We start from the raw sequence: 19,472 nt of genomic DNA on the forward strand, positions 1-19,472 counted from the left end.
TATAATATCTTAGATTTGTCCTGAGTCAATTTGTTTCAAATATGATCAAGTTTATATAAAAATCTGTCAACATTTACAACTGCAAATTAGTTTTTTCCTTGTAGCTATTTTTCATTTTGGATGTGGTGGATTATTTTGTCTCTATTGGGCTAACAAAAAATTCGTTTTTTTTTACTGTAGAACACCAAGAATTTGTTATTTATGATTTATTTCCGTCGGCGAAACTGTCAAGCATGGCCCCTTTTGGACCAAGAATAAAGAAATGGACGAGACCGTCGGCCCACTCGCCGTCACGTGAACACCTAATGGCTCCCCGCCCTCCTTGTCCCCGGGGCCCATTCGTCATTCACCACCACGTCGTCAAGCCTCAAGCACAGTCCATTCCCCAACTGACATATGTACCCCAATACTTCTTGACCCCACATGTCAGAGTTACCCTCTCCTTTCTCGTCGCATAGAAAAAGAGGGGACGGGAACCCCATCGTCTTCCCCAAGACGGAGAGAGCCTCCCGAGTCCTGATTACGCCATTGCCGCGCCGCCATTCCCGGCCGTTCCAATCCACTCCCCATCCAGCCCGAGCGCAAAAAATACAGTTATTCTAGTGCGGACCACTATTCAATTTCGATCCCGCACCCCTCCTCGCGCTCGCGCTCCAAGCCCGCACTCCAAAGCAACCGCGCCCGCCAGCCCGCCCGTCCCTTTCGCCATCGGCGAGCGACTCGCCTTCCCCGGCACGAAACCCTAGCGCTATAAGAGAACCCTCGCCTAGCCGTATCCATGGCGCCCGCAGCAGCAGCATCACTCGCCACCCCGCATACCCTCGCGGCCCCACGCGTCTCTGTCGCCGTCGCCGGGAGGAACAGCGGCCTGTCCGTGTCGGTCGGCGTGCGCCAGGTGCCGGGGGTTTCTGCGGTGCTTTCGCGGAGGAGGATGGTCGCGACGGCGGCGGCGACCGAGATGGCCCCCGCGGCGAAGGGGGAGGAAGGCGGGAAGGCGTTCGTGGAAGAGATGAGGGCCGTCGCGATGCGGCTCCACACAAAGGACCAAGCCAGGGAGGGGGAGAAGGAGCCCCAGGCGCCGCCCGTCGCCAAGTGGGAGCCCACCATCGAGGGCTACCTCCGCTTCCTCGTCGACAGCAAGCTCGTCTTCCAGACCCTCGAGGACATCGTCGACCGCGCCGCCGTCCCTTGGTGTGAGTGGTAGCAAAGCCTCCATAATTTATTGCTGTTTCGTGTCTTAGTTTCTCGCGAGAGAAAAATCTGCGGCTCTACGCCTCTAGTACCTGATGTTTGCTACTGCTACGCATGTTTTTTTTTTTGTTAAATCGATAAAAATCGATTGGTTTATAGTTCATACGCAAAGAAGGGTAAACTGTTTCCCCACCTTTTTGTTCCTAGAATAGTCAGATAGTAGCACAATTTATTTTAGCCAGAATAAAGCCATCCATAGTATTTTATGAAAACAATAGCTAAATCGGAGGTATAGAAAGAGAGTTAGGGTTGGGAGGTGGGCAGTGATAGTTTTGGCAGGGTTTGTTTAGCCTTTCTCTTGCTGGTTTGGATACTTTTGAAAGATATGTTATCCTGATCATGGTTTAGAAATCCAAATTAAAGATTTTTGGCACATGATTTGCATATGCTTTGCAGAAATTACTCATTTATAGAGTCAGGCATCAAGTCTGCAGTTGCTAAAGTTGTACTCCCTCCGTCTCATAATAAGTGACTTTCTATTACATGTATCTAGACGCTTTTTAGATATAGATACATCCATATTTGGGCAAATTTGAGTCACTTAATATGGGACGGAGGGAGTATGTTTTTCCCTGTTGTAACAAGATGTACTGCCAGTAGTCTTACTGGCAGTTCCAAGATTTCCTTTGGATGGGATCAAGTTCAGTTCTTTTAGGTGTTTTGATTTTAGCATCATGTGCATCATAATTTGCTTTACAGGAAAAATACATCGTTAAATTTCCTTGGTTTCCTCAGAAATCCCATAGTTCCATAGCAATCTTCGTTTTATTTTGACAACCTGTGCAAAACCTATACTGTTATACAAGTTGGCTAATGGTTGGATGGCTCAAATCTCCTCCTTCAGTGTGATGGTCGAAAGTCCAAACCATCTCTTTTAAGTATTGATCTTTTCAGTGCCATCCTTCTCGTTTGTGGGTTCCTCATATTACCTCTTGACATACGTCAAATTGCCTCGGTAGAGCTGGTCAAACCATTTACTAAGGATATCGAATTACCGTATTCTTCTTCTGGCATTCTTCTAGTGCTAAGGATATCGAATTACAATGCATATCCCCTTGAAGGTATAGTTATTATTAAAACCATTGAACAATACATAGGGTGCAGATTATTTGATTGCCTTGCTAATTAAGTTATGCCTGTTAGTGTCTTTATGTGATCATTATAATTTTAGTTGTGCATCTGAGTGCACTTCTCCTCATAACAATGTTTCTTTTTCGAAGGAAAAACTGTGGATACAAGTATTGGTTCCAAAATTCCATCCATAATTCCATACACATCACTTTGTGGCTGTTATCTCGAGTATTGATTCAAAATTCCATCACTTTGTCAAGTAAAATATCATGAAACCCTAACAATCGGGGATTTTGTATTCGATAACCACAACTTTTGAAAAATAATAATTACATAACCACAAGTATTTGGCTAATTACGAACAGGGAACCCAAATTGTGATATCTGCGGCCATTGACAGCAAAACTGACTGGTTAGGCCTACTGTTCAGTCACCACGTGGCCAAAAAACCCGGAGACAGGGTCTCTCCACCCGGAATGTGCAACCGACCTGAACCTGGAGTAAATATCAAGGAACCACAACAATTGTGGTTTCATTTTCAGAAAAACACAACATATATTTATTTTGACGTCCGATTTTTTTTCCTTGCCTGTAGGATTTTTAGCTTGATTCTCCCTTCTTTGCTCGATTGTTTGTGATTTAATATAAATGGCAATTAATGTGTGTTATGAAACCATATGGGGATGGGGAAGTATTTCCTGATGCAGAATATAATTGTCAAAAACTCTCAACACTATATAAATATTTGCTCAGGGATGAAGTATTTGAATCTTAATATTTTCAATGGAGCAAAATAATTTTGTCAAAAGATCAATATAAATTATTTTCCATGGCAAAAGAATATTTTCCATATTGTTTTTTTTTAACTGAAACCCCAATTGTTGTTGTTCCTTGATATTTACTCTGGGTTGAGGCTGGTTCAGAAGGTTCCAGGTGGAGAGCAATTTTTCCTAAGGTTTTTTTGGCCATGTGGCGACTGGCCGGTGGGCCCAAGTGGTCAGTTTTATTGCCAGAGGCCGCAAATCTCACAATCTGGGTTCTTCGTTTGTATTTATCCAAATAGTTTGTGGTTATGTTATTTTGTTTTGGAAAATTTGCGGTTATCTGATACCAATGCCTTAACTGTTTGGGTTTTACAATATTTACTGTTGTTTCAACCAACTCTTTAATTTGGGCGTGAAAAAACTTGTTATTAGTTTGCTCTTCTTTTTGCTTGGAAAATAATGGCTCACAGAAAACTAACAAAAAATGTACATGATGTATAAAATTAATAATTGTACCTCTTTTAATCGCTGTAGATTGCTTAAATTCACTATCAGGTTGTCTAAATTTATCTGGTTTGATGGATTTTATTTAGTTCCCTTCGCCATACAACTTGTAGAAACTATAGTTGTTGCCTTTGACCAGCTTTGATTATTCACAACATAATTTGGAAACAGAAAATAGTATGCACTTTAGCTGCGGCGTGTGACTTGTTCTAACTTTACATCTAGTAGAATGAAAATTTATAGACCTTTTATTATTTATTTTAGACAAAGAAAATGTTTAATAACTGGAACATGCTTTTTAGTTAGGAACATGCTAGTTAGTTTGTGCGCATCTGTGTTCTATTATTACTTAGCTTGTTTGGCCAGTTAAATTAGTATTCTTATGAGAAAGTTAGAAGGTTTCTTTTCTCAATATCAATAAGCACATTCTTGTGATGCATGCATCAGATGCTGAGTTCCGGAATACTGGATTGGAGAGGTCAGAGCAACTGAAGAAGGATTTGGAATGGTTCAGGCAACAGGGCCACACAATTCCGGAACCATCTGCTCCTGGCACTACCTATGCTTCCTATCTGGAAGAGCTGTCGGAAAAGGACCCCCAAGCATTTATCTGTCATTTCTATAATGTGTACTTTGCTCATACCGCTGGAGGCCGAATGATTGGCAAAAAGGTACTATTTCTTTCTTTAAAGTATTATAGGTGTCAAACAATGTCTGTTAAGATGACATTCCTTAGTCCTTACTGCTGCTGAGAATGTTTTGTCTGCTGAAAGGAGAAAGCTGCCACTAGTTTTCCATTGACTGCGTCATTGAGTTTCAAATCTCAAATTTGTTGGTTCAGCTAATTAAATTCCACTGGAAGATAGTAGTATGCTATTACTGTGCACTTTATTGAGGATCACATTACAGACAATTCCATTTTCTATCTCGTTGTTCTACTCTTTAGATATTTGTTCATTCATCCCATAGTCTGATGCAATTTTTGGTAATCCTAGTATTTTTCTTTGCGGATCGGGGTATTTTGGTAGTCTGTAATCTGTTCATGTGGTGGTGGAAGTGACAGTAGTTACTTGTTCCTCAATTAGTTGACGTCCTTAAATCATGCCCTCTGGTCATCTTAGGTCGCCGAGAAGATTCTGAACAAGAAGGAGCTAGAGTTCTACAAGTGGGAGGGTACCCTCTCCCAGCTGCTGCAGAATGTCCGCAACAAACTCAACCAAGTTGCACTTGTGAGTCCTGAAGCTTCGATATCATGCTCTTATTTTTGTCTGGTCATCTATTCTTGCTATGAATAGATCTTAACCTGATTATATTTTTCTCAGAGTTGGTCTCGAGAAGAGAAGGACCACTGCCTGGAGGAGACTGAGAAGTCGTTCGCCTATTCAGGAGATCTCCTTCGCCAGATATTCACCTGAGCCAAGAATTCTGTGCCAAGAATTCCTTCCATGATAAACATTGTAAATATTAAGCCCATGTCTGTACGCTGGGGGGATACACTCCCCTGGGCCTGAACTGCCTTGCAATCAAATTGTCATATATTGATATCCCTTCCTTTTCATTTGCCTGGGGTTTGCTTCTTGCATTCTTTAGAGGGTGCTATCGCTACCCGTTTCAGGGAGTGTGGGTTTGGGAAGCTCTACAGGCCTTGGTTTCCTAAGCGTTGATCACATTTGTGCCTGCTTTTCTTGAACCGAAGCCCGTTTGTGAATAAGTTAATCAAAGAGAGGGCTGTTTCCAAACCTACATTAGGTACAACTAATACAGTACAAATCTAAACTAATTACAAGTCTTTTGAGCTTTAATCTATTGGTCAGAACGAAAACAAAAACCTAATCCAAAACAGTGTACTTTGTCCTGGTACCAGAGATTTCCGAACAGGTTTATTTCTCAGCCGTCCAGATGTCAGAGCTTCAAAATCAGAAATAAGCACTCCAGAAATTTCAGAAACTAGGTTCAACATTTATCTAGCAATAACAGAGTCAAAGAGCAAATGATGTACTATTGAGTATTGACTCTTCTTCTCCACAAAACATACATTCCAAAGTTTTGAAGATTTTCGTTTTTCTTAAATTGTCCTTAGTCATCAGTATGTTTTTAGCAGGCAGTTTCTGCTTCCACATAGTATCAGGTAAGAAAACTGGATGTACGCCTGTCTTGTAAAGAGAACTTGAAGAATAGATCCCTTCACCATCATATTGCCATCATTTGTTTCACCGTTTTAATGAGGAAAAGTCCTACGACATGTACATTTTAATTGGCCCTCCGACATATAAGTTCGATTACCAAGTGGCAAGTGGAACAGAGCCAATCCATAAATGATATACACCGTTTGATTCCTAGTTGTCTCCATCTGGTTTTGTTTGCTAGTACTTTTTTGAGGGAGAGCGTACGAAATCCTGTGGGAAGCATCTCTACCGAAACGTCTACCACGGCATCTTTCCTTTGTCCTGGGGCGCCCTTGGGTTTAACGAACGGCACCACCGAAAGACCACCAGCTCGGCATCATCATATAGTACTGTCCTACATACACATCCGGCCATTGATCTTCTCGCGTCAACTAGCTAGCTCCTGACTGCCAAAGCACCCACATTGCTTGTTTTCTTTGCTTGCTGTTCTTCTTCCCCGGCGGCAACAGACGATCGATGGAGGTTGAGAACCGGTACGTGGCCGTGCGGCACCACGTCGAGGGGTCCCCCTCAGAGTCCGACTTCGAACTGATCACGGCGGCAACACCGGTGCGGTGGACGCCGGAGTCCGGCGAGGTCCTGGTGAAGAACCTGTACCTGTCCGTGGACCCCTACCAGCTCAACCGCATGAAGCGCCACAGCGCGTCCCACCTCGCCGTCGACGTCATCGTGCCCGGCGAGGTAAAACCAGGACAAGAATTTATGAACGGAGGCTCAGGTCTTATTAACTCATCGCAGACTTACATATTTGTTGTGGTAATTTCTTGGTTATATAGAGGATAGCGGCGTACGGGGCGGGCGAGGTGGTGGCGTCGGGGTGCGCGGAGTACGAGGCGGGGGACATCGTAGCGGGCGTGCTGGCGTGGGAGGACTACACGCTGTTCCGGCCGTCCCCCGCCGTGCTCATGTCCAAGGTGGACGCCTCGGACGATTTCCCCTTGTCGTACCACATCGGCGTGCTGGGCACGAGCGGGATGACGGCCTACGGCGGCTTCTACGAGGTGTGCAAGCCCAAGAAAGGGGAGACGGTGTTCGTGTCCGCCGCGTCCGGCTCCGTCGGCAGCCTCGTCGGCCAGTTCGCCAAGCTCCACGGCTGCTACGTCGTCGGCTGCGCCGGAACCCAAGCCAAGGTCACTTATTCACAATTGCTTGCAAACCTGCTCCGGCAACATTTCTGACCATGGATAGATTCATGGATCAATTTCAGGTCGACCTGCTGAAGGACAAGCTGGGGTTCGACGACGCCTTCAACTACAGAGAGGAGCCTGACCTCAAAGCCGCGCTCAAGAGGTTTTGCCCGAGTTCTGTTTTCAGCACCTCACAACGCTCCCCCCCAAAAAATAACGTGTCATATAACATTCCTGCTAAAACGGTGTGGCTGTAAAATTTCTGACAGGCGCTTCCCTGACGGGATCGACATCTACTTCGAGAACGTGGGCGGGGAGATGCTGGAGGCGGCGCTGGCCAACATGAACGCCTACGGCCGGGTCGCCGTCTGCGGGGTCATCGCCGAGTACACCGACCCCGGGAGGCGTGCCGTGCCGGACCTGCTGGAGGTGGTCTACAAGCGCATAACGCTCCGGGGCTTCTTCGCCTACGACTACATCACCAGGTTCCACGAGTTCGTCGGGATCATCGGCGGATGGATCCGCGAGGGCAAGATCCAGGTCGTCGAGGACGTATCCAACGGGCTAGAGAGCGTCCCGTCGGCTTTCGCCGCGCTGTTCCGCGGCGAGAATGTTGGCAAGAAACTCGTTAAACTGGCGTAGGATAAAAAAACGAGGTTCTGTTGATCGGTTCAAACGCCAGATTCCAAAACTTTGTTCATCGTTCCCCCACGAGAGGAGAAGACCTTTACTCCGAAATAGGAGACCTATTTGTGTCAGAAATGAGGGAGATTGTTTTGTTACTGTACTTTAATTCCACTTCAGTCTGTACTCTGGACAGTGATGAATGTAACTTCTTTGAGAAAACAAAACGTTGTTTTGTTCAGCTGAAACACGCATGAAAGGCAATGAGTTCTGCCTGAAATCACGTTGCTGACTTGCTGCTACAAGGCAAATCCAACGAAGAACGTAGTTTTATCTTCCAAATTCTGTCCACGCCATATCATCAGACCAGAAAGGTACACAGAAGAAAAATCAGCAAATCAAGATTATCAATGCACCTGTTTCATACCAGCCAAGTCAGTTTCCACAAGTCTCAACTGAATACTGTATCTACCTTTTAAGTTTCCACAAATAGTTGCACATCACAGACACTAGAATGCATATTTTTTTACCAAGGAGAAAAACAGTGCAAAATAATCTGTATACTCAGCAGTGGGAAAAAGGAAAACAAATCAAAGAATACATGTACGCAGCCAAAATGTCCAGTTTGCCCAAAGGATCCACAATTAATACAATGCGCTGATGGTTGGCTAAGTAGATCAGTCCCGTGGTTTCTAAAGGAAGAATGGACTACCTTCGACAACCCTCAGCGCTGAGAAACCGAAAATTCCAATATTATTTATGGTTGGGCTAATATAATCTTCTAACATAACCTAATGAGCTATTAGTGGTGTATAATCTCTGCCTGCTAAGGCCGTGGTCTCCTGCTGTACGGTAACTCAACTCAAGTGGTTGTCTATAAGAATACCTATCAGACCATTCCATCCATGCGGGATTTGACGCTATGTGCTGCTTCTTCAGCTAGCAGAATGACTAGCTAATGGCTCAACCCTCAGATTTTGACCGAGTAACCTATCATCTTTCTGGAAGTTTCACAAGCAATGCTTGTCATCAAAACCTTCCTGGGTGAGCAAGCCTGTGACAAGATTCTTTAGCCTGTCCGCACCAGGCCCTGGGCGGAGATCTTGTACACGTTCGACAGTGAAATGTTTTCCTTTCACTGTTGTATTCAACATATCCATCCATCCGCCAGCCACAAATCCATCAGGTTGACGGCCCAATATTTCCTGATCAATCTTGTCTAGAACAGGATCTTCTCTTCCAAACTTCCTTGCAAAGGGAGCATTGCTGTTAACCATACCATCAAAGTCATTGAGGGTGAGGTAATGGGGATGTTGCTTTGGTGGGTTGTCCCAAGAAATGAAATGTAGATCATGGTTAACTGTGGTATTGCGGAACTCTGGGACATTGCAGATGACTGTGTGAAAGTACCCCTCTGGTGAAGAGAGAAAATTGGCATAATACATCAGGACTGTCCTTGGAAGATTGTCCCATCCCCATATGCAGTATTCAATAAACTGATGAGTAAGCATCATCCATGCTGATCCTGAAACATGGTACATTGGAGAAAAACATGTGGGTCACACGTTAAGACAATGAAATTGTGCAAGGAATGATTCGTTGTTGAGACCTTTAACTAGTACGGGGTCAGAAGGAAGCATATTCTGATATTTAACATCACCAAAAACAAATTCCATGACAATTTTAGGAATAATAAAGAGCACCAAAGCAGATGCCCAGTTATTATGGAATACAACATAATATTACAATAATTGTAAGAATTATGGCTTATTGTGTATTATCTCAGTTACTTTTTAAGCTATGACATGCTAAATGGGAGATTGCAGTGCTGTGCAGCAATAATAATTTTAGATGAAAAAAAAGCCAGAACGTCAATTTCACCGATACAAGATGAGAACAGCCGGGGGTGATGTTATGGACTGGAGACATTTGGGAGAAGGACTCTGGGGAGCAGGCCATCACATCCGCAGCAGCAAGAAAAACATGGGGGGAGAAAGACAGACTAGGACTAGCAGGAGGAAGTCCATAAACAGAGAAAGATGTCTTTTGTGGACTAGCATTGAATTAGGAAGTCTAGAAGAAAAGGAGTGTAATCTGCTACGAGTTCATGTTGCGCTAGGAAAGGTCTAAAGGGTACATATCCACTATATGAACTTATGAAGATAATATGTATTCCATGATGAATCACGCAAAGAAATAACCAATCTATTCTCTCATTTCATATATACCTAGGAAAGGCCTGGCTTCTTCACCACAGCAATTATCCCGTGAATCTAGGTTCACAACAGTCAACAGGTCATGATTGGCAGTACTATCAGCCAATGCAATGTGTTTCATGTGAGGCGCTTATCCTTCCAAAGATCCTCCACTAGTGGTTCAAAAGCAAGCAAAATACATTTTATCCGCTCTCTAACAATTTTAGGAGTCGTCGTTAAAAGGGTGTGACTTTCAGTAATCCAGGCAATCAATGAAATTTATCATCTTCTAACCAGAGTAAGAAAACACATGTGCAGTACACAATGCTGATGCCTATGTCTTGATGATAATAAAACAATGGGTAAATATGCAGAGAAAGGATGTGTAAATGTGGGGTAACAAACAAAACTATATATTGTGAAGTGATTTAATTGGTTCATGCTACTGATTACTGAATAGGAAGCAAATAACAATCTTTTGTGTCATCTTTGAATGAGTGTTGACCTATAGCCATAAAGAAAAACAATATTTCATTCTGGAAGACATCAGTGGAGCAAGAAACATAACATTGAGTGGCATGCTTGGACAACTAGAACGAAGCTATTCAGTGTCACGCCATCACCTCAACTGCTAGTCTTCTTATTCCGTTTCTGGATGATATAGGCAATAGGTGAATATACTGTGGTGTACCATCTGTTTCTGAACTAATTACTAATCATATGCTGACACTCAGTAACAAGAGATTCTGGTGATGCAGCAAGTATTCGTAGACAAAAGAAATATTAATTACTCCCTCCGCTCCATAATTCTTGTCTCAAATTTGCTCAAAAATGGATGTATCTATTCCTAAAAGGTGTCTAGATACATGTAAGATTTCGACAAGAATTATGGAACAGAGGGAGTATCATGCTAGTCCCCGGAAGTAGTAGGTACTAGTGATGAGTAGCATTCATTTATGGAACACTATATTAATTGAACTGGTTTTTCAACTTGGCACTAAATGTCTCAATAGCAAACCTAGTAGCTTTGAGATATAGATGAGATGGGGTAAATGAGTAAAAACTAAGAAGAGGATAGTATGGCTCATGTCATAGCATCTGGGAGAAGAAAGCATTACCAGTGAAGAGCTTGAACGCGGTTGGCACACTCCTTTTCTCTGTAATCCAGAAAACATCTGACTTCTGCAGACTGTATAGCCCTGGGTCGACGATTACAGGTTTTGCCCTCTGATACCTACACAGACACATTTAGCCACTGCACGACTTTCATGAATAAATAAAAGAGCACTTCCAGCAGAATTCCATGCTTACTCCTTCCATCCTATGTCACTGGTGTGTTCAATGAAGTTAAGCTCCCTTGGCAAGGTAGAGAGCACATACAGTAGATCTGCATAGAACGAAGATTAGTCAGATAAACTGAGAGGCATGCTAATCCTAAATTCTCAAATCCCTACAATAATCCAAGTGGGCCAGTAAAGCAACATGAGCACAGGGCAGATACCGAATTTGGAACGACCCACTTTATCTCCATGAACAAGTAGAAGAATCCAATACAGGAAATAGATCGGAAATGGGAAAGGCAAAGAAAGATTGAGGTCGGGAGATCAGACCAGTAGAAGTATATCCATATAAAGAAAGAAATACGCCCCCAAGATTTGGCTTCCCATATGGAGTACCGCCTTGAATGGGTAAAAGTAATCAAATCTAACCAAATCCCCAATCCAGTAGAAGAAACTGGGTGTAAATTAATCTAACCAGTTATTAACGCATACAATCACTGGATGGCAGTTGAAGCGTATAAAAATCACATCTTTCCCCCCGACTTTTCAGCCGAAACCATCTCAGAAGAAGAAAAAAAGAACTTTCCGCCGAACCACACCAGCTCCAATTTGAAAATTCGAATCCCAGTAGCCTCCAGTGAGCGAAACATGGGATTGGATTTCGCCCAAAATCGGCACGCGAAGATCGGGCCATTTGGAATCGCGGAATTTGGATCGGAAAACTGGTGTGTTTATTCGTACGATCCAATCCAATGGCGGAATTGGGGCGACAGCAGATCGCATCTGCGCTTACCGTCCTGGGAGACGAGGGGGTAGTCGGAGGCGGAGAGGTTGATGAACCAGTCCCAATCGCCGCCCTCGCGCAGCAGGATGGCTGCGGCGTGCAGCGTGTTGGCGACCATGGTGGGGCCCCGGTAGGTGACGAGGTTGGCGCGGGTGACGACCCTGACGTTGCGGAAGCGGGAGTAGACGGGGTCGGCGCGCAGGGCGGCGGCGAGCTCGGCGCGCTCGGCCGCGGGCGCCTCCAGGTCGAGGTGCACGACGTAGCGGTTGGCCGGGTGGTAGAGCGCCCTGAGCGTCCGCCGCAGCGCGACCCCGTCCCCCGCGGAGCCGGACACGAGGTAGGCGATCCTGGGCACGGCGCGCTGCGTCCGCGCGACGCCGTCGGGCCGCATCTGCTGCTGCTGCTGCCGCAGCTTGGCCTCGACGAAGAGCGGCTCCGCGGAGGCCGCGGACGGGAGGGGCGAGAAGGAGAGGAGCAGCGCCCGCGAGGATGAGAAGAAGAGGGAGGCTGAGATGAGGAGGGAGGAGAGCAGTACGGACGCGAGCAGCGGCGCCGCCCAGCGCCGGTGGTGGTGCGCCGCCGCCGCGGCCGATGCCGTCCCCGGCGACGGCGGCTTCGTCTCCATCATGGCCCGGGGATCGGCGTTGGCGGTGGCGATGCGGGGATTAAATGCGGCCGGCGACGGTTGGGGCTGGTGTTCTTCTTGTGGCGTGTCCTGAAGGGGGTGGTGCTGGTGGTGGTGAGGTTACCTCTCTCCCCAGGGCCAGGGCCAAGGCGAAGGAGGGGGCTGGCTGACGAGTCACGAGAGGAAGAGCGCGACCCCGGGCGGTGGGTGCGTTTGGTTGAGGAGCTGGGTTGGGTTGGGTTGGCCAATGCGCACCACCGCAAGCGCAAAGGAGAAACGGATCCAGAGATGCTGTGGTGTGGTGCCTCGTGGAGTGAAGTGAGGGGCTGGGTTTGGAATTTCCGGTGCGACCAACTTTACGTATTCCGGGACCGGTTCTCTTCTGCCAAGGCGGCGGCGAGCAGCTGCTTTCCTAGCGTCCGATTAAATTCCACTCACTATACGTTGAGTGTTTTTAAAGACATGCGAACATTATTTCCTAGCTAGAAATAACGGTAATGGATCACTTCGTATAAGCATTGTCCTCGCTACATATACGGGGTGTCGCAGATCTATTGGTATTGACACGCAGACCGACATTAATTGCCAGCTTAAGATAACACTTACTATTTGTTGCATCGTATGCATTAAATACATATTTAGATACAACTCCTGCAATGTTTTGTATCTTGGTATTGTATCTAAATAAGCTATCATCTACTCTCTTCGATCCTAAATTGTTGTCGAAATATGACATGTATCTAGATGCTTTTTAAGAATAGATTCATCCATATTTGGACAAATTTGAGTCAAGAATTAAGAATCAGAGGGAGTACTTTTTTTTAGAGAGACTTGTTGGGTTTAGAGCTAACTGTTGTATCTGGATTAAGATACCGTATCAATCTCTCTCCTCTTTAAATAACCTTCCACCTTAGCTTTTTTTATTATGCGGCAATTTTAGATACAGTACACGACACTGCATTCTGAGTGCCCGTATAGGTAACTCAGCGTATGAGTATTAATATGTATTTATTGTTTACCCTGGATGTTGACTTGCAAACATTAATTGCTACTCTATCTAAGATGATCCATTTCAAATATAAAAATTTGACGAGAGAACGTACGACACTATTTGTCCGATTTGCATCCGATGGTGTCCATCCAGTCTTCCATACGCATGATGAAATTACTGCACACCACATGATCAATCGTTAGACAGGGATCGGACATAGAAGTTAAGTGCCGTATGCGCAACAATTATGATTTCACAATTACTCCTTTTTTTGGATAAGTAGTTAATTAAATATTGCAAGATTTTATATACATTGTGCAAACCATCATATTATTATCTTTGACGAAAACGGCAGCGCCGATTCAATTAATTAAGAGTTGGAAGATACATATGCGCAAAAGCGCAAAAAGAAAAGAAAAGACAGAGCACACAAATATGGCTTACACGGCGATCATCGTCACAACGAAGCACACATGCATCGCGAGAGGAGCACTCCTAATGTCATCGAATGGCCACACAACGCCGAGACAGTGCAACGCACACAAACATCGACACCAACTTAGCTGTCATCACCACGGTCAGTAAAGCAACATGCCAACGAGTGTAGCCGACAAGGTCGAAGGACCTAACCGTACTCCTATTCATTAATTTATACTACGATGCGCAATAAAGTTATTTATTTTTGAATTATTTTTTGAAAAAATCTAAACATATGATTTCCACACCAAATCTAAAATCCAAAACTCCGTTGAATAAAATTTTAAGACCTAATGGGAGTAGACTATTGCCTCCTCTACCACTATAAAGGGTAGGACATACAAAGATTGAACTCACGTGACGATGAGTTGTTGTGCACTCGCGTGTTTGTGAATCCTTAGCTAGGACCATGTACGATGGTACAAACGTACGGCCGCCGTGTTGTTTGTATCGTACTCCACTAGTACGGAGTATTATTTACGTCATTACAATAGCCTATCTGTTAGAAATGTACGTATCGCCTCAAAAGATTATATGTACGGCCGCCGAGCTGTCCACACTCTACTCTCCGTTCAGCTCAGAAAACACGGCTCGCCAGTCACCAGATGCGCGGGACAACCTCTGTTGCGACCCTGCCTAGCCGGGTTCCGTCCTCAGCCAGACCTGTCCGTGGCTAATCGGTTAAGGCTGGTCACAGTACAAATAACTTAAATACAAACATAGATGTCAATTAAGCATTTTGATGACATGTCATGATAATTAATGAAGAAAAAGAAAAAGAGATAGTAACTAGACATCATATTTTTCAAAATAGAATAAGTCTATAAGACAATTAATGAGATTTATATGTTATCACAAATTATTTTACTCTCACTATTTACATAATAACATAAACTATTTTACGTAACTATGCGCCATGACCAGGCTAAAAGCAAAGGGAGAGGTCATCCACGTGCGATGCTTCGTAAGCTTCAATTTAACATCTCACGGAAACCGGCCAGGTGTCCTCATAGTAAACGGGGACACGTCGTGTTAGGTTTGGTCTCTTTCCTTCCTTCCTTCCTTCCCATGGCACGTTCGCGATGAGATTCGATCTGGCAAGCCTGAGCCAGTACACGACTCGAACTTCGTTTCCCGAAGCATTTTATCCTTTGCCCAAAATGCGCATGGCCAGCACCATGGCATCAACCATGCGTCTCTTACGTACTCTAGTGTCATTTTCTCTCTTTTCCTCAATCCTCTGCGGGGATTGTTTTCGTGCCTACTACCAGGAATTGGAGAAATGATCGAAGCTTCTCAAGACGGGGATATTTAACCATACGAGTTGACTGTGGACGGCAGTGTTTAATGCTAAGAATTCCCAAAAAAAGAACAACCGTGCATCCGTTAAACTCCCCCAAAGTCGTCTGTTATTCGGGAGCTGTTATTCGGCAAGCCTGAGCCATGATCGAATCGGAACCCAATCCCCTTTGTCCCTCCCACACGGCGGACGCACGAGAGAGCCCAGTCGTCTCGGCGCCATGCTCAGCAGGAAACCAACGATTCCTGGACGTCATCGTGGCATCAATCAGGCAGAGCAAACAAAAGCAGAGGGCCCGGGAGAACGATTCGTCTCACTCCACTCACGAGCGTCACTTGAAAGTGCTCGTGAGATACTCTATGCACTGTCCAGGAAAAAGATGGGGCTGGCATATCTTTGTCCAGCAGTCAGGCCAATTGTATTCTGGGTACTAGGGCAGGTTATCAACTTCTTTCTTGATTCCTAGCCTATTCTTCTATTCTATTGGGATAGCCTATAACTATTCGGTTTGTTCTCCGCTAGAAAAAAGGTTTTATTGCTATTGATCAGGCCAGGTTAGGCCATCATTTCTTTTTTAAGGGAAGGAGAGAAATCAGGTAGAAGCTCGCTGTTTCTAGAGACAGATGGCACGCTTTCAAGATCCTCCTCCACGAGATGGGAGGGCGATGGACACGTGTGGCCGTTGTGGGTGCCTTGCTCTCTAGTTCACACTTTACACTATTTATTTTTCAGTTGATACTGGAATATGGTGAGAAGGGATAGCCACCTGCCACCATGACTTGTCTGGTCGTTCGAGGGTGTGTGTCATGTGGATCACTATCTGTTCTCCCTGTCAAAATATTACATGTATCTATCTAAACGTTTTTTTAAAATAGATACATCCATATTTGAACAATTTAAGTCAAAAATTTAGAATCAGGAGGAGTAGTTTGTCAAAGCTTACATTTAGACGATCATAATACTCGTTTGAGAGTATTGATTTTGTTACTGCGCATAGGGAGTAGCTACGCGTATAATTAGTATATTTGTATTCTACTCCGTACTTACTAATACTCTTATGCGTTGCTACGGATGGGAGCTTAAACATTACTTTTACATCTTTGCAAAGTGTTAATATTTTCAGAGCACAACCTTTTTTAGCACGGATTCGTGCTTTATTCTATAACATCTATCTTTGGTGCCAAAAGATAAAACTAATACTCCACCTAACTCTAGAATTTTAGTCCGTGACTTCTATTTTCCGGCTAATTATGAAGCTTAGGGGTGTAGCTACAGTGTTTCATTGGTGTGGGGGTGACACCGACGATTTCGTTCAAACCTTACGCCTACAACCCAAATTAAAATTGAAAGCAAATATCAAGAAACCCTCATTTTTGAAAGTTTAGTATCAGAACACCACAATATTTGGATTTTGTTTTTCACTTAACCACAACTCTTGGACTAATCTATCACAAGAAACCCATAATTTTGCAATTTACTAGATTGACACCAGATCTAAAGGTGGGCCCCACTCGTTGGTGTCTACAAGCAAATATAACTCCGTTTTCAGGTGACCCGGTCTACAACTAGTTGTTTTGATCACAGCTGACGCCTTAAGTGATTCAGCCGAGCCCTTTGTCTGGTTAACATACCAAATTGTTCTCCATCTCATTGAGAAAGCGACTCTATTTTGTGGTGGTTAAGTGAAAATACTAAACCTCCAAAAATAAGGGTTCCATGATATTTTCTCAAATTGACTCCATCCAAAACAAATACAAACCAGCAACCAATCTCTTGATACCAACGGTTATTTATACTGAATTCACCCCTGATAAAGCTCTAACTTTTCCATCAAGTTTTTTTATGTTTCTACCTGTGCGGTCACTATCCTGGTGTTATCATCACTTGATAAGGATCAACGTGATCCAAAAGGATTTTATGCCCAATCTTTCACGGCGATCGACGAACAAGCAGATCAGCAACCGAGCGAAATCAATCTGAAGTAATCCAGATCAAACCCCTCCAATTCCTCATGTTGGAACTGATTCGAATCAACTCCACCGCAGGGCATAACATCAGATCTTCAAGATCAGCAAGCAAACACGACGATATGCTCCCCCAAACATTGGGACTTTTCTGGTCTCTATTCTTAATCTCGAAAATTCAACTCCCTACAACGACGACTATCAAAAACTCTTTATAAGGTGACTCTAACCCTAATCGGGTGTGCATGGGTGTGGGGGTGTGTGGATTTCTGTGTTTCTTTGTTTTTTTGTTGAATTCATTAATAACAACAGGTTTTAGATTACCAAAATTTAAACACTGCACGTGAAAGTTTATGCGTGATTTTAAAAATTGCACGTGAAACTTTATGCCTGATTTTAAAATTTGCACGTGAAATTTTTTGCGTCTAATTGCACGTGAAATTTTGTGCATGACTCTAAAAATTGCACGTGAAATTTTGTGCGCGATTCTAAAAATTGAACGTGAAATTTTGTGCGCGATTCTAAAAATTTGCACGTGAAATTTTATTCGTGATTCTAATTGCACGTCAAAATTTGTGCGTGATTAGAAAAATGGCACGCGAATTTTTGTGCATGTCTAAAAGTTGCACGTGAAATTTTATCCCCGATTGTAATTGCACGTGAAATTTGTGCATGATTCAAAATTTTGTGCAGATTCTAAAAATTTGCACTGCAATTTATGCGCGATTCTAAAAAATCGACATGAAATTTTATGCACGATTCTAAAGGGATAATGAAAACAAGAAAAATCAAGAGACTAAACAAAAAAAAATATAAATAAGAAAAGGAAATAATAAAGAAGATATAAAACAAATGGAAGAAAAAAGAAATGAAAGAAAAAACAATGGTGAACATGGGACTTGAACTTACAATTTCATGAATCCAACACAAGACACCGCTGCTAGCCACAAAACCAATTGGTTGGTACTGTTCTACTTGAGTTATTATATTTTATATATAGCGAGGTATCTCAGATCGAATGAGAAATATCAATTCTCAGGCTGAGGACTAGCAATTCCTAAACAAAAACGACGTGTCTCTATGTCCGAATCGGCCGTCTCTACGCCACGAATCAGCATAGGTCCCCTTTTTGTTGGCGAACAATGTCGTACCCGGTGGTTATTGCGAAATGAAGTGCTCCAATTATCCTACGGTGCACCCCCCCTACTAATTAACTATCGCAAGGCCAGAAGAGTGTGTCTGAAGCAATGCGATTTGATCATTCATTAGCCACACGGCCTGCTGATTCGGATGTGGACGGGCACGCTATCGTCGTTGGGTAACGTGGGCTTAATTCGCTAATCATGCTCAGCTGCCTCAACTTGTTATCGCGTCATCGCACAATAATAATCCCCCTTGCTTCGGTCGTAAACACGGGTGACCCACGGCAGGCTCCTCTTCTTGTCTGGCCGTACGGAAAATTATTAAATTCACGACAATCTTTTTTTCTTGCAGTATTATTCATATAACGGGAATGTTTTCGAATTTCGTATAGCGGGAGATTAATCCAGGCTATACAAAGGAGAGAAAGACTCAAAGAATGGATATAAAGATTGTCACAAGCCCACAAACGGTAGAGTCTTGACCTCATTTCACCAGGCTAAACATGTCCATATGTAAGCTGAAATGTTGCTTGAAATATGCAAAGTATCATGTGAAAACTAGTGTTAGGTGCAAATCTGATTTTTTTTATCGCGACCGTTGAATCCTAGATGAACAACCCAAATGCAAGGTGGGAAGTCCTATAGCCACTTAATAGTCGTTTTCTCAAAAACCGCCTGCCGATCATTGAAATTGTAGCAGTTGTAACCCTTCTTCCTCTCCAACTTCCGTTCATCTTAACCTAGCCACCGAGGTCTAGTTCCCCTAAAACCAACGAGACTGACGGCGTTGCCCCTCTCCCCTCCTCCACTCAACTCCCTTCTCCCTACGTGGCACCGTCGCCGAGATTTCCTTTAGCCAAAGGCTGAGATGATCCTCACCACTCCTCCCTCCCTCTACTTGCTCCTCCACGGACTGAGAATGTGTATACCATGAATGATTTTGTCGGTTCATGTAACCATGAAAAAAATTATGTGAATTTGCTGAACAATTTCTACTCAGCATCCTAAATCGTCTCTGCCGCAGGCCATATTTAAGGGGAGGGGGCGGGGCGCGATTTACAGGGTGCTCTCCTCATTTTTTTTTGCGGCCTTCGCCTGTGCAGGCTGAATAGAATAGAGCTCTCTTCTACTGCATCGCCTTAAGCTGACCAACCCCTTGCTGCTAAATTGATTGAACTTTCATCAAG

The 19,472-nt window shown here is 44.0% G+C and overlaps 3 protein-coding genes across 3 annotated transcripts; 2 read left to right on the forward strand and 1 right to left on the reverse strand.

Moving 5' to 3' along the window:
• The first annotated feature begins 476 nt into the window (after positions 1–476).
• LOC100841507 (heme oxygenase 1, chloroplastic) lies at positions 477–5,150 on the forward strand. Its single transcript, XM_003563618.4, has 4 exons — positions 477–1,193; positions 4,038–4,261; positions 4,712–4,819; positions 4,913–5,150. The coding sequence occupies exons 1-4, from the start codon at positions 779–781 to the stop codon at positions 5,003–5,005; spliced, it is 840 nt and encodes a 279-aa protein (XP_003563666.1). The 5' UTR covers positions 477–778; the 3' UTR covers positions 5,006–5,150.
• A 147-nt stretch (positions 5,151–5,297) lies between these two features.
• On the forward strand, positions 5,298–7,810 carry LOC100841815 (NADP-dependent alkenal double bond reductase P2). The gene is made up of 4 exons (XM_003563619.4): positions 5,298–6,457; positions 6,553–6,906; positions 6,984–7,066; positions 7,173–7,810. The coding sequence occupies exons 1-4, from the start codon at positions 6,233–6,235 to the stop codon at positions 7,543–7,545; spliced, it is 1,035 nt and encodes a 344-aa protein (XP_003563667.1). The 5' UTR covers positions 5,298–6,232; the 3' UTR covers positions 7,546–7,810.
• A 288-nt stretch (positions 7,811–8,098) lies between these two features.
• LOC100842111 (beta-glucuronosyltransferase GlcAT14A) lies at positions 8,099–12,722 on the reverse strand. The gene is made up of 4 exons (XM_003563620.4): positions 11,796–12,722; positions 11,034–11,109; positions 10,841–10,956; positions 8,099–9,052 (listed from the first exon to the last, which is right to left on the reverse strand). Exons 1-4 carry the CDS (start codon positions 12,412–12,414, stop codon positions 8,538–8,540), a joined length of 1,326 nt encoding a protein of 441 aa, XP_003563668.1. The 5' UTR covers positions 12,415–12,722; the 3' UTR covers positions 8,099–8,537.
• Between the last annotated feature and the right edge of the window lie 6,750 nt (positions 12,723–19,472).

This window comes from Brachypodium distachyon, chromosome 1, assembly GCF_000005505.3.
Source record: "Brachypodium distachyon strain Bd21 chromosome 1, Brachypodium_distachyon_v3.0, whole genome shotgun sequence".
Classification (NCBI taxonomy): Eukaryota; Viridiplantae; Streptophyta; class Magnoliopsida; order Poales; family Poaceae; genus Brachypodium; species Brachypodium distachyon.